Source organism: Haliotis cracherodii, unplaced genomic scaffold (assembly GCF_022045235.1).
Source record: "Haliotis cracherodii isolate W230 unplaced genomic scaffold, xgHalCrac1.p SCAF_22, whole genome shotgun sequence".
NCBI lineage: Eukaryota > Metazoa > Mollusca > Gastropoda > Lepetellida > Haliotidae > Haliotis > Haliotis cracherodii.
This window is the reverse complement of record NW_027266278.1, coordinates 11,553,908-11,569,445: the sequence shown is the minus strand read 5'-3', so window position 1 is coordinate 11,569,445 and position 15,538 is coordinate 11,553,908. Positions and strand designations below refer to the sequence as shown.

The 15,538-nt window shown below is 41.5% G+C and overlaps 1 protein-coding gene across 1 annotated transcript in view; it reads right to left on the bottom strand.

Annotated features, from left to right (window-relative positions):
- The window catches only part of LOC139471416 (anoctamin-7-like), a 144,908-nt gene that overhangs the window by 30,447 nt on the left and 98,923 nt on the right, over positions 1–15,538 (bottom strand). Inside the window, exons 4-6 of the mRNA XM_071253781.1 lie at positions 13,703–13,830; positions 7,695–7,802; positions 5,575–5,589 (exon numbers count right to left, since the gene is read on the bottom strand). Of these exons, the coding sequence (XP_071109882.1) occupies positions 5,575–5,589; positions 7,695–7,802; positions 13,703–13,830 (251 nt within the window). The remainder of the gene's footprint in view (positions 1–5,574; positions 5,590–7,694; positions 7,803–13,702; positions 13,831–15,538) is intronic.

The following is a 15,538-nucleotide window of genomic DNA, read 5'->3' as shown; positions in this document are numbered from 1 at the left end:
CCTTTGTGTTTGTTTGTAGTTTAATGATAATCCAGTGATTGACATCGTGAGCACCCAATTGAAATCGATGACATGCATTAACCAAATCAGCGTGTCTGACCACCCGATCCCATTAGTCGCCTCTTACAACAAGCATAGTCGCTCTTTACGGCAAGCATGGGTTGCTGGAGACCTATTCTACCCCGGATCTTCACGGATCTTCCAGTGATTGACATCGTGAGCATTGATCCACGCAATTGGGACCGATGACATGCATCAACCAAGTCAGCGAGCCTGACCACCCGATCCGGTTAGTCGCCTCTTACGACAAGCATAGTCGCCTCTTACGACAAGCATAGTCGCCTTTTACAGCAAGCATGGGTTTCTGAAGACCTATTCTACCCCGGATCTTCACGAGTCAGGAGTGGGGAATGAGCTGGTACGCTTTCAAGCTGCCTTTTGCAATATTCAAGCAGTACCTTAGCAGAGGTACCAGAAAAAGGCCTTGCACATTGTACATGTGTGGGGAATTGAACCCAGGCCTTCAAGTATTATGAACAAAGGCTTCAAACTCCACACTATCCCACCGTCCCAGTAACAGATAAAGAAGAAACAGTAACACCATGCACACGAGTATTAATTCTTTATCCTATGCTAAGAGCAATCTGCACATGCTGTGTGTTAGGGGTCACTATTGGTTTGGAAATCACTATTGCGATAACTATTGATACTGAAAGAAACTATTGCGATAACTATTGATACTGCAAGCAACTATTGCGATAAATATTGAGAGTTTTCAGTGTATCATTTTGGATGGATTTTAGAGTTGAATTAAACCTTGGAACTGAAGTTTTCTTCTGAATGTGATAACCACAACAACAAATAAAAAGTAAAGTTTGAGATATGACTGATTTGTTTTTTCTTTTTCCAAATAATTTAGGAAAAAGAAAACCATGTGTAAATTACTAATACTCATGATCAAAAGAAAAACAAATTTGAACAGCATTTGACTCAATCGCATGATATGGTAAATACAATTGAAACTATTGACATTCCGTACTGAAATCGATACTATTGATCGGAAACTGATTTACAGGTGCTTACCAATAGCAATTATTGATATTTGGATTTATTGTGACAACCCTCCCATGGGTACAACATATGGTATGTTCTCTACCTGTTTCTACCCTGGGCCCCGTTCCACAAAGCCATCTTAGCGCTAAAGTGATCGTAACTCCCATACTTTAACACTGGCTTACAACAGTCCTTGCCCCTAGCTTTGTGGAACGGTGCCCTGATCTGTAGTGAGTGAGTTGGGTTTAACGCCGCTTTTAACAGTATTCCAGTTACATCACGTCGTGTCAGCTTAATGTGGGAGGAAAGCCCAAAGTGATGCAGGTCTCAGACGTTTACCACTTCGGTGAAACCAACGAGCACGGGTATGGTGCTGACAAACCTAGAAACATAATCGGGGCGAATCGGGATTCGAATCCACAATCATAGGTTTCTGGCATGCCCAAGGGATGCAACTCTGCACAGCGAATCATGGCGCCTTAAGACGAGTGTGCCACCCGAGCCCCCTTCCCCGATCTTCAAAGCAACGTCTGGTCTAACAAGCAGACAGTTAAACATATTATTATTGGAACATGTCAACTTGGTCAGACAAAGGCAAACATGAAGAGCAACATAACACTGAACACGTAGAACACATTATTCAAGTCAATATTTTGTTTAATAAATAACAATTCATTAGGCCAAACCTTTGTTGTAATATTAAACAGATGAGCACGGTTGTAATACTGCAAAAGGTAAAATATATACATTATGATAATACATTATTTTCAAAATCACATCCTGAACTCTTAAGTTGTTTGTTTTACATAGAAAAAACATCCACCTCCTGTCAACCCTGACCAGTATTCTATAGCTTGCAATCCTGGACTGAAAACAAGGTATAGAATAGAGTTGGTCTTGCCTTTGACTATGTCAGCCTGTAACCAGTTTTCAAGTTAATCTGTCAGCGAATGAGAGCATGCACAGGCAAATCCACTGCCCCCATGCCAAATGTCTCAAGTCTTGTTCAGTATTGGTTCAAGTAAGGAAAGATTATGTCGAAGGAATATATCATCACACAGAAATTTTTTCAACAGTGGAGGTCAAGGTCAAACATAGGGGTCAAAGGGAGGAGTTGAAAGTAGGGGTCAAAGGGCGAAATCAAAAGTAGGTCAAGGGTTAAAGGAAGGAGCCAAGAGTAGGGTGAGTGAGTGAGTATGGTTTTACGCCGCTTTTAGCAATATTCCAGCAATATCACGGCGGGGGACACCAGAAATGGGCTTCACACATTGTACCCATGTCGGGAATCGAACCCAGGGTTTCGGCATGACGAGCAAACGCTTTAACCACTAGGCTACCCGACCGCCCCCCAAGAGTAGGGGTTGGGGGAGGAGTCAAATAGGAGTAAAAGAGGGGAGTATTAAGTAGAGGTCAAAGGCAGATTCAAACAGGGGTTGGGGGTTGGGGGTTGGGGTTGGGGTTGGGGGTTCGGTTGTGGGTCTTAAGATGTGTCAAATGGAGGAGTTATTTGTAGGGTAAAAGTTGGCAAAGATGCTGAAGCTATAACCAATATCATTTCGACTACATGGCATCAAAGCTTCATGTACCACCAAACACAATATCTTTGTATGTCCCGGCAGAAAGTAGGTCGCCACACTAGAGACATAAGTGGTTTTCAGTAGATTAATTCTGTGAATCTTATAAGGCTTTGCGAGCACTACGTGGGACATTTGTGTGTTTGATCTTGTTGTAAAATCTCATAACGATAATGCACAACGTTAAGATCCCCAGGATATCAACAAGATCTGCACTTCGCATGTATGAGATGGCTCCCCACATGAGATGGCTCCCCACATGAGATGGCTCCCCACATGAGATGGCTCCATCAAATCTGTTGACTTCAAGTACAACTTTCCTTCTGCTGCTGACCGTGAGTGAGTGGGAATCGAACCCTGGTCATCATCATGACAAGTAAATGCTTTAACAACTTGTCTACCCCACCACACCCCATGGCCTATAGACACAGACCAGCCAGTCCTTTCAAGAAGGAGTGAGTGAGTGAGTATGGTTTTACGCCGCTTTTAGCAATATTCCAGCAATATCACGGCGGGTGACACCAGAAATGGGCTTCACACAATGTACCCATGTCGGGAATCGAACCCGGGTCTTTCGATGTGACGACTTTCAAGAGTGAGTGAGTGGGTTGGGTTTTACGCCACTTTTAACAGTATTCGCGGTGTGTCAGCTAAATGTGGGAGAAAAGCCCGAAGTGATGTAGGTCTCAGACGGTTACCACTTTGGTGAAACCCATGAGCACAGGTATGGTGCTGACAAACCTAGAAACATAATTCGGAATTCAAACCCACAATCATAGGTTTCTGGCGTGCCCAAGGGACACAACTCTGCACAGCAAATCCCGGCGCCTTAGACGAATGGGCCCAGCAGCCGATAAAGGTCAAATTGACCCAAACTTAGTAACCCATACAACATGTCACCCATACCATTATTTCTAGCATTATTAATGAGTCCCAAGAAGACTCTAGACACTTTAACTCGTTAACTTTTTCCTTAACTGAATGTGTCATAAACTTGCCCACTAAGACGACAAAGTCCATGACGTGGAAACTGCTTTTGAGTTTCCCATGAAAACGAATCATGCAATGTCAAGGTCATTAATAGCAAGAAAACATATACTCTGAAACGTTGTGTTCCTCATTATAAAGAAGTTGACATCCATATATTCTCTTCCTTAAAAAAACTTTATCAGTGGAAAAGAACATGTAGACTACATTTTCATGTACTTTTGAAAGCATGTATGCATTTCTTTTTAGAGCATATGTATGTTTTGGTTTGGTTTGTTGTTTTACGCCTCACTGAGCAATATTCCAGCTTTTTGACGGCGGTCTGTAAATAAATGAGTCTGGACCAGACAATCCAGTGATTTACATCATGAACATCGATCCACGCAATTGGGATACAATGACATGCATCAACCAAGTCAGACAGCCTGACCATCCGATCCCGTTAGTCGCCTATTACGACAAGCACAGTCGCCTTTTACGGCAAGCATGGGTTAGTGAAGACCTATTCTACCCCGGATCTTCACGGGTCTGAATGTATGTATATTATATGTTAAGGCTATTGCTACTGTTCAATTTGATCATTATATTTCATTCCTTATAACGACAACCCTGGATATATGCAGCAAGCCAGCTGTGACTCACTGCTTTGTGGCAGACTGTTGTTGTTGGGTTAAAGTGCTTGGTAAGCACTACCGGGATGTCAAAGGACTGGCTGCTTCTCCTCTGATCAATACTCTGCTGTACTCTACTCTGCTGACATGGCAGAATGTCATGCAAAGCATGCATGCAGTAGCAAATCTCAGCTAACTTGATTAAAGTGTTTACATTGAGGTTATTTTCTAGCTTCTCAGGAGCTTCTTTGTTGTTTAACGCCTCACTCAGCAATATTCCAGCTATTTGACGGCGGTCTGTACATAATCGAGTCTGGACCAGACAATCCAGTGATTGACATCATGGGCATCGATCAACGCAATTAGGATACAATGACATTCATCAATCGAGTCAGCGAGTCTGACCACCCGATCCCAATAGTTGCCTCTTATAACAAGCATAGTCGCATTTTACGGCAAGCATGGGTTGCTGAAGACCTATTCTCTACCAGCAAACTTCACAGGTCACCGATCCATCAAGACGCCTCTAACAAGCATCAGTTGTGAGGTCCTATTCTAGAAATTCCCACATGGTCTGAACTCTAGCAGCTAATATGTTGATTCGGGAATTTATGGAAATGATCACAGTGAATGAATGAAAGCTGCTGTCAGCAATACTCTCATATAATCACAGAACTCGTCTAACTTTGTTCATGTCCACCACACCAGCTCCTTGCAAACTAATCTGGTTCCATGCAAAAAGCTTGGGTAATACTGATATATATATATATAAGTTCTGCAAAATCTACTGGCAGTACTGTCAGAATGTGGAAGCTTCTCATCACCATTGATACTACTGAAGCCCCATTCCAGAGAGTGATTCCAGACCTTTAAGTCTAAGCTATGTTAAAGTAGGAGAGATGGTCTTTGCGCTAAGATAACTTTGCGAAACAGGGCCCAAGTGTGACCTCTGACATCACCACTGGAACTATTAAAACCACATTCTACAGAGTGATCTACAACTGGCGTAAGTAGGAGAGACGATTGTCTTAGTGCTAAGATCACTATCTGAAACAGGTCTCAGGTCTTCACATCACCATGAGATCTACTGAAACACATTCCACAAAGCGATCTTGGTCCTACGACTGGCATAAGCGGGAGAGACAAACGTTGTAGCGCTAAGATCACTTTGTAAAGTAGGGCCCTAACTCGACTATAGTTCACATCACCACTGTTATTCTACAATGTCTTCTAACATTCAGAGCATGCAGAAGGCAGTCCAGGTAGAGCTGATTACATTGACATCACCTGCAAAGCTGGGGGATATATACTAGTATATATACACACGTATAGTCTCTGGATTTACTTACTCCTGAAGACAGTGCCTTGTAAAATAAAAGAAGATGTGACATTACAGACATGCTCAAGCTTCAGGTGGTTCGTGTGGTTGATGTACTTTGTGCACATGTCAATTTCGGTAAAATCAGACCCTTATCCGATACAATAACTCTCTGTCAGAATGTCTGATGACCAAGCTCCAGAGAAGGTCAAAAAACTTTCTTATCAGCCATTGACCATCAAGGCTTTTCAGTACGAATGAGCAAAGAATTCAGACAACTATACCCAATTTCTGTATATTGAAAATGAACTCAATTGGCCATTTCCAAATGTAAATGATAAAAGCAAGGCCATGATATTGAAGTTGATATATGACATCTGATTCATTTATTTAGACAGGGCAGTCGAACTTTGCTCAGAGGTCACCTGACATGACCTATGGAGGGGTTGTCAGACCTTCACACACAGAGGTATCGTATCACAGTAAAAGATCAGATTTTAATGAAATAGGGCACAGGAACCAGATCCCTTTCCAAGAACGGCAAGACTCATCCTTGCCATGATACTAAATATCATAAAACATTTCTGATGGATTCAAAAACCTTTCCAAAGACTCCGAAAACAATTGACAAGCCATGCAACATGGAGATATTAAAAATGAAATATGTGTGAAATGATAAATTTTATATTTCAATTTCTTATAACTTTTGTTGTTGAAAAGACAACACGTCTCAAAAATATCATTCAAGCTTTGCTTATTAATTTGTCAAATTCTATATCTAAGCTTTCAGTTCCGAGTCGGTTTTCAAGGTTGCAAAAAATTTGTGATCTATAACTTATGCCCTGTAGAATATATTTACCAACATCAATTTACACACAACAAAGTGCTGCAGGACGTCTACAAGGTGGGACAAGTGGAAGGATAATAGCACATGGCTACTGACAAACAATCACAAATAACTAAGTAAAGATTGTGACTATAAGCTGATCACATGTGTTCGTTAACATCACAATATCCTGCCAAATATTGATTCAATTAGTAACACAACTATTTCAGGTTTCAACGTTGAACAGGCAAAACAAAATATACTATTTGTTGGACGACTAATGATACGCAGCATGCAATGATATGGGGACACACTGACTCCAGACTTTCCATCAAGACTTGAATAATACTCAACCCCAAACACAAATGGTTGAACTGTCTAAAGAAAGAAATAAGCAATAATTAATTGAAGCAATGAAAATAACTGAAAAGTGGAGGAAAGTTTAGTAGTGATATTTTAAGATATATATCAAAATTATATACATAATATTTCATAGAAATATACTGTGATAATAAATAAAATTGCATTATGCCACATGAGAAAGCATCGTTAGAAAGCCGTTAAATCGTACACTGCAGGAGTTGAGCTGACAAACCAGTGACGAAGCTAGGATTTGAACTTCTGATTAGCAATTTGCGGTGGTTCACATCACCATGCCACTGGCATAACCCTTAAAGATCAATGAGTGAGTGAGTAAAGTTTTACGCCGATTTTGGCAATATTCCAGCAATACCACAGCGGGGGACACAGCAATGGGTTTCACACATAGTGCCCATGTGGGAAATCAACCCGGGCCTTTGGCGTGACGAGCGAACGCTTAACCACTCACCTACGCCACCGCCCTTAAAGATTAATGCAAAAAGTATCAAACTGGATTTGTCTTGATACAAGAGTGAGTGAGTGAGTGAGTATAGTTTTACGCCGCTTTTAGCAATATTCCAGCAATATCACGGCGGGGGACACCAGAAATGGGCTTCACACATTGTACCCATGTCGGGAATCGAACCCGGGGATTCGGCGTGACGAGCGAACGCTTTAACCACTAGGCTACCCGACCGCCCCGATACAAGAGTGAACAAATCTTCCTGTTTAAACATCAACACTAGCAGAGTCAATATAGTTGTGCAGAGTAAGAAGATAAATTAGTTCTCACGTGAAAAAATTGAAACACACGACAAAACTATCTTTATAGAAATATATTCAAGCATTAAATTTTAATTAAAAAAAAAAGATGCAAAAATTGCAAGTGAAAGGAAAAATATCAAAATATATTTTATAAGTTTACAAATAGTTCTCATACAAGCAGTATCTCTTCCAAAACATACCTGCAGTGGCGCCCTCATGCTGAGGTCCTCCGCGTAGCAGCAGCAGACTTCGAATGGAGCATGGATTTTCACAAAGTTGATAATTTTCTTGTCACTCTCTAGGCTCTCCTAAAACAGAAGAATAATATGTCAAACTTGTGTCCTTGGGTCATGGATTGCAATGATGAAGGAGAATGGTATCAATAAGAAATTCGGTCTGTATCAAAAATACCATAAAACACAATTAAGCTGGTTGGTTGGTTGGTTTGTTGTTTAACGCCGCACTCAGCAATATTCCAGCTATATGACGGCTGTTTGTAAATAATCGAGTCTGGACCAGACAATCCAGTGATTGACATCATGAGCATCAATCCACGCAATTGGGAACTATAACATGCATCAACCAAGTCAGCGAGCCTGACCACCCGATCCTGTTAGTCTCCTTTTATGACAAGCATAGTCACCTTTTACGGCAAGCATGGGTTGCTGAAGACCTACTCTATTCCGGAATCTTCACGGGTCCACAATTAAGTAGGAAGCTGCTTTGAATAGTATGCGTTTCCTGTGTATCAAGGTGTGTCAGCTTAATGAGGAAGGAAAGGCCCAATCTATGAGGTGAGTATGATTCAAAGTGTGAACACACAATGCCATTTAGAAAGTAATTTTCAATTTCAATGTAACAAATGTTATATTAGGATAACACTTTCTTTGTAAAGTAAAGATTCAAGTACTTTTTTCGTTTGAGTCCCATCCGGGATTCGAGCCCACATTGCCAGAGTGAGGCACCTAATCGCCAGCACACAAAGTCAGCGGTCTAACCCACTCAGCCACTGAGGCTTCCATAAAATGAAAGTCTGACAACTGGTAGTCCAGATCACATACTTTGTGTACCCCTCTGACATGTGTAAATTGGCACGGCACCCTTGGCAGAAAGCTATGAACACACAATGCCATTCAGAAAGTGGTCCTCGAACAAATGTTGTATTTGAAATTTAAAGTGCTTATATGCCTACTAGTCCAAATAGAAAAATAATAGTTTGTTTTAAGTATTGACTGAACTTTCTCATATTGCCAGTAACAAGTGGAATGGTATTAATCCAGCTGGGGTACCATGCAGGTATTATAGGCACTGTAAGCCCCCATGGTGCCTCGCATGGTTATACACCTTTGCCTCCTGGCGATCTACAGCCCAGATTTTGTATTGTACTATCTATAATAGTTTTAACTTTTAATGCTCAGATACTTGAACAAGCCTGAAATACTCATATCCCCACCAATATGACAAGTCCGGAAAAGAGCACTACCATCATTTTCAGTCAGTCATAGTCGTTGCCATGGAAACTCAAATATTTAAAAAAACCTCCCAAAATATCAAACAGCTTTAGTTCACCACTAGAGCTATCTATGTGCCAAGTTCAGTTAAGAAATCTCTTGTTTTTTTAGTTCGGCTCTGGAAACGAAACGTGACCGTCATACACAAGGACAGAGGATGGACAGACAGCAACCATTCCTGTATCCCCCTTCACTTGGTGGCCGGGGATGATAAAAATCTGTGATAATTTGGTTGTTGTACTGTCCATCATCAACAGGCTTGTGTGTGCTATGACTTTACAACTTGTTCTAAGCAGAGTTAGAAATTGGCACTAGTCCTATACTCCTTGCCAAACTGCCCAATGGTTAAGGTATCATAAGGACTGTAGAAAATTGCCATTTTTAAGGGTTTTGCTATATGTTATCATTATAAGGACTAGGGGACAAAAACTGTTAGTTTCTAACGCTGCTAAGTCCCGATATGCTGAAATACAGCCAACGTGGGGGCGAACACTCGTGGGCTTCACACAATGTGATCATGTGGAGAATCAAACCCGGCCTCCAGCATGACAAGCACATGCATATGATGGACAGTGATACCGATGCAATAAACAAATAAACCAATAAACCATCCCATAAACTTGCTATCACGATCCAATAAATATGCAAATGAGGTCACCACTTTTAATCTCCACAAATGGATGCAATGTCTGCCTGCTCAATAAACTATTGACTAATGCTCCAATGAGTATAGAAAGAGGTTTTTGTTGTGTGGGTGATTCTGTAGATAAACATGGCTGCCAATCATTTGGCACTATATGACATATGGACTATTCACTCAAACTCGGTATTCATACGCGGTTTCTAAAGTTACTTCATTGACCTAAACTACATCGTAAACATTGATTATTGTAAGAATGACATGTCATGAAGATATTATCACTCTCGAGTGTTTCCGAATCGCAAACATCAAATATTGGGAATGAAAATATCTATTATCCTTGCCAACGATTAAAGCAATGCAATTAATATTTCTTATGATACGTAAACTCATAATAATCTCTATTTAACCAACCACAAGGCTACCCAATTGCCCTCACACAAGTCAAGCCCTCTCGGTTCATATGGCCAAGGCACTATTACTTCATATCAAACACAGGGGCACAGATGTTGGTGATATTTTCAGTAATTCTCGCTGAGAATCATAATTTATGCTTTATGCTGATTGGTTCCGAGATTAGAAAACCTACATTTTTCAACATTATCTTAGGAAAATAAGTCTAGGTAGTATAGACAAAGACCTACACATAATTCGGATTTACACATTTACAGTAGAAAAAGAGACCGGAGAAATCAGTTTGTTATGTAAGTTGTTCATTATATACGTTTCGCTCGGAAACGTCCGCCATTTTGGATAAAGCAGAACACAATACACGTAACTGCGCGATACTCAGCAATATTCCCGCTATATGATGGCGGTCTGTAAATAATCAAGTCTGGGCCAGACAATCCAGTGATTGACATTATGACCATGGATCCACGCAATTGGGATACAATGACATGCATCAACCAAGTCAGACAGCCTGACCACCCGATCCCCTTAGTGGCCTCTTACGACAAGCATAGTCACCTTTTATGGCAAGCATGGGTTGCTGAAGACCTATTCTACCCCGGATCTTCACGGATCCTGCATTCAAGTCATGGTCAAGATCTCTTTCTGCATAACGGCATGCAATGTAAACCAGATTAACCAACACTGTGCAATTAGTTCATCGTTTAACCTCCACAGTATCTCTTTATAGCTGTCAAAGTGGATTGTCATCAGTTACACAGACACTTTTTAAATTAGTGCAGAGCTAAAAATGTAAAAAACAAGAGAGAAGACAGTCCTGTTGCTGCCACGCTGTACTGTACTTGGATTGTGTGAAGACTGGAACCATTAGAACATGGAATTATTCCTTACTTAGTTTTTTGTCTGATGAACCTGAAGCGCTGACCATATTATATTTTCATATCTTGGGCAGTGGTGAGAGGTAAAATAAAATAGGGTGCGTGCATGTGGGCCGGGATCTGTGTCTGTGTGGTGTGCATGTGTGTGCATGTGCATGTGCATGTGCATGTGCATGTGCGTGTGCATGTGCGTGTGTGTGGACTAGTCCAACATGGGATATTGAAGATTGATTGATTGATTGATTGATTGATTGATCAATGCAGCATTCATCAATATTCCATCTATATGACGGCACTCTGAAAATAATTGAGTCTGGACCAGACAATCCTGTGATTGACATCATGAGCATCAATCCACACACTTTTGATAAGATGACATGCATCAACCAAATCAGCAGGCCTGACTACCCGAACCCCAGTCGTCGCCTTTAACTGCAAGCATGGGTTGCTCTTCACAGGTCTGGATATTCAAGATGGCTGCCATGTACGGGATTTACCTGGGTTATACTATTATGAAACCTGGGGGTGTCAGTACTGATTTGGAGGTGTCCCATGTGTTACAAAGGGGGTTCCAAGGTGACGACTGTCCCAACAACAAATGAAATATGAACTTTGTGAAGCCTAATGCCGATTGAGATGAGACTATTCTTGTTTGAAACAACTTATTGATTGAGTAAAGAAAATAGACACGGACAAATAAAGTTGGCATGCATGCTACTTTGCATGGGTAATTTAATTAGCTGTATTGAAGCCTTTGCCTCAAATGAGACTTGTAGTGTGAAATATTTTTATGCATTTTGGATGCAATAGTTTTTTTACGAGTCAGTAACCCTTTTTTTGAGATTTCAATGTTGGCAACATGGCTGCTGGAAAGCTATAAATCATCGGCAACATTTTCTGATTAATAAATATCTTAATTGCATAACAAGGGGGCCAATTACTGGACTTATTACAATTACTTATACTGGGCCAGTGTGTGGGTTTCCGCAGTACTCACAACTGACACGTGTTAAAACACTTTCCATTTGTGTAATTGAATAATAACGCTAATCAAATGTAGACTGCATGTCAGCATTTCCACATATTGCCTCTTCAGCGCAGCTCGGCAATGTTCTCAAGGCAACGACGACTTAATAGAGCCATGACATTTTTGTAATCAACTCATTCTGTGCTCATGTCCACAAATGTCAAACTGCGGTGACATTCAGCCGGGCTATTCCTAATGGCTGTGGGCAACCACCGCCCACACTACAGTACAGAAGGTCATCCCTGTTCAGCCCTTCTATGTCTCCTCAGGTTTCTTCCCCAAGCCTCAAAGTCAGTGTCTCCAGTTAAATACCACTGCTCATGTGTCAACATGCAACCTAGTGTTAAGTTCAGTATGTACGGAGATAGACAATGCTGGTGTCCCTTATTGGGGTTTTGTTAAGTTCAGTATGTATGGAGAAAGACAATGCGGGAGTCCCTTATTGGGGTTTTGTCAAGTTCAGTATGTACGGAGAGAGACAATGCAGGTGTTCCTTATTGGGTTTTTGTTAAGTTTAATATGTATGGAGATGGACAATGCAGGTGTCCCTTATTGGGTTTTTGTCAAGTTCAGTATGTATGGAGAAAGAAAATGCGGGAGTCCCTTATTGGGGTTTTGTTAAGTTCAGTATGTATGGAGATAGACAATGCAGGTGTCCCTTATTGGGGTTTTGTTAAGTTCAGTATGTATGGAGAGAGACAATGCAGGTGTCCCTTATCAGAGTTTTGTTAAGTTCAGTATGTATGGAGATAGACAATGCAGGTGTCCCTTATTGGGGTTTTGTTAAGTTCAGTATGTACGGAGAGAGACAATGCTGGTGTCCCTTATCGGAGTTTTGTCAAGTTCAGTATGTACGGAGATAGACAATGCGGGAGTCCCTTATTGGGGTTTTGTTAAGTTCAGTATGTGTGGAGATAGACAATGCGGGAGTCCCTTATTGGTGTTTCGTCAAGTTCAGTATGTATGGAGATAGACAATGCGGGAGTCCCTTATTCGGTTTTTGTTAAGTTCAGTATGTATCGAGAAAGACAATGCGGGAGTCCCTTATTGGGGTTTTGTTAAGTTCAGTATGTGTGGAGATGCGGGAGTCCCTTATTGGGGTTTCGTCAAGTTCAGTATGTGTGGAGATAGACAATGCAGGAGTCCCTTATTGGGGTTTTGTTAAGTTCAGTATGTATGGAGATAGACAATGCAGGTTTCCCTTATTGGGGTTTCGTCAAGTTCAGTATGTATGGAGAGAGACAATGCAGGTGTCCCTTATTGGGGTTTTGTTAAGTTCAGTATGTATGGAGAGAGACAATGCAGGTGTCCCTTATTGGGGTTTTGTTAAGTTCAGTATGTGTGGAGATAGACAATGCAGGTGTCCCTTATTGGGATTTTGTTAAGTTCAGTATGTATGGAGATAGACAATGCGGGAGTCCCTTATTGGGGTTTTGTCAAGTTCAGTATGTGTGGAGATAGACAATGCAGGTGTCCCTTATTGGGATTTTGTCAAGGTCAGTATGTGGAGAGAGAGAGAGATAACATGAGAGTGTTCTTCAACCATTGTAATGCAAGACCAGAATGCCGATGGAGAAAGATGGATTCCCAATCGTCAAGACAGATCAGTGGTTGTATGATGTGAGCACCGAACTACACCAGTGAGGTTGCTAACACACTTAAGCCACAACGTAGAAAAGAGGTCAACATTGGCCCAGCAAGCACCAAACACACGACATCAGCCTCCACGAGAACAACTAACCTCTTCCGTTTCAAGTCCAGCTTTCCGTATATTGCGCATGAACTTCTCTCGCCATTGTACATGTTTCTCCTCGGCAGGTTTCACCCCAAGTTTCTTGTCCAGGGAGTCCTCGTACACAATCACGAAATCTGAAATGATCACAACATGAAATGGTTAGTGATGAATATATATTCAGTTGAATGCTTGATGTATCCGATGTTCTGTGTCTCTATGCCAAGCCAGGGACAAGAGAGACGAAGATAGAGGTGTTACTCCCAAAACATAGGGATCGCCTCTGTGATGCTGGAGAGCGGAATGTTGGTGGTTCAATCCCTGGCTGTGTCATACAAAAAGATGTAAAAAGATGTTACTTATTGTTACCCTTCCTTGTTCTCGGCCTTTAAAGGGGCTAAAACAAGGACTTGCCAGCATGCTGTGTCTGAGTGGGGTATTAAAGTTACAGCTGTGGCATGGTATCTCACAGGCCAAGCACTATAAAACTGGCATTAGTCTGGACTAATACAAGCAGACACACAGAGACTTGCAAATCCCATATAATCAGGGATCCGGGAATATTTTTTTGCAAATTCTACATTTGCATCTTGGTCACGCCCACGTCATATCTGAGTGAGTGAGTGAGTTGGGTTTAACGCCGCTTTTAACAGTATTCCAGTTATATCACGTCGTGTCAGCTTAATGTGGGAGGAAAGCCCGAAGTGATGCAGGTCTCAGACGTTTACCACTTTAGTGAAGCCCACGTGCACGGGTATGGTGCTGACAAACCTAGAAACATAATCGGGGCGAATTGGGATTCGAACCCACTTTCATAGGTTTCTGGCGTGCCCAAGGGAAGCAACTCTGCACAGCAAATCGTGGCCACCCGTGCCCCCACGTCACATCTGAAGAGCTGGATGTTCATGAATAAATAATAAGAATAGACTCAAGAAGTGTAACCTTCATGACATATTTAATGTTCCCTCGCTATTGCGCCCTTAAGGGTAGCGCTACCTCGGTTATAGCGAGTGGTAACGCATGGCTCCCAAAATTTACTTACATTTTTAATAAATTCAAGTTTTACACTGGCACAATGTTTTTCCTCCCCTTCTCAAAAATTTTTATCAGCTGATCACCACGAGTACGTAACACCAGAAATACCAGTCAGCAAATCCGAACTGAAGTACGCATTAATAATCTTGAACACGATGTTAAAGCCCATTTCACCTCACCTTACCTCACCTCTTAAACAAAGGCATGGAAGCGAATGGGTCGAGGGTGTTGATCATAACATAGGGGTATAATACACTGGATTATCCAGGATATCACATGACTGCATCAAGGACAACATGTCACATGACCATATCAAGGACAACATGTCACATGTCTGTATCAAGGACAACATGTCACATGACCGTATCAAGGACAACATGTCACATGACCGTATCAAGGACAACATGTCACATGACCGTATCAAGGACCACATGTCACATGATCATATCAAGGACAACATGTCACATGACCGTATCAAGGACAACATGTCACATGACTGTATCAAGGACAACATGTCACATGACTGCATCAAGGACATGTCACATGACCATATCAAGGACAACATGTCACATGACTGTATCAAGGACAACATGTCACATGTCTGTATCAAGGACAACATGTCACATGACTGTATCAAGGACAACATGTCACATGTCTGTATCAAGGACAACATGTCACATGACTGTATCAAGGACAACATGTCACATGACTGCATCAAGGACAACATGTCACATGACCATATCAAGGACAACATGTCACATGACTGCATCAAGGACAACAACATGTCACATGACTGCATCAAGGACAACA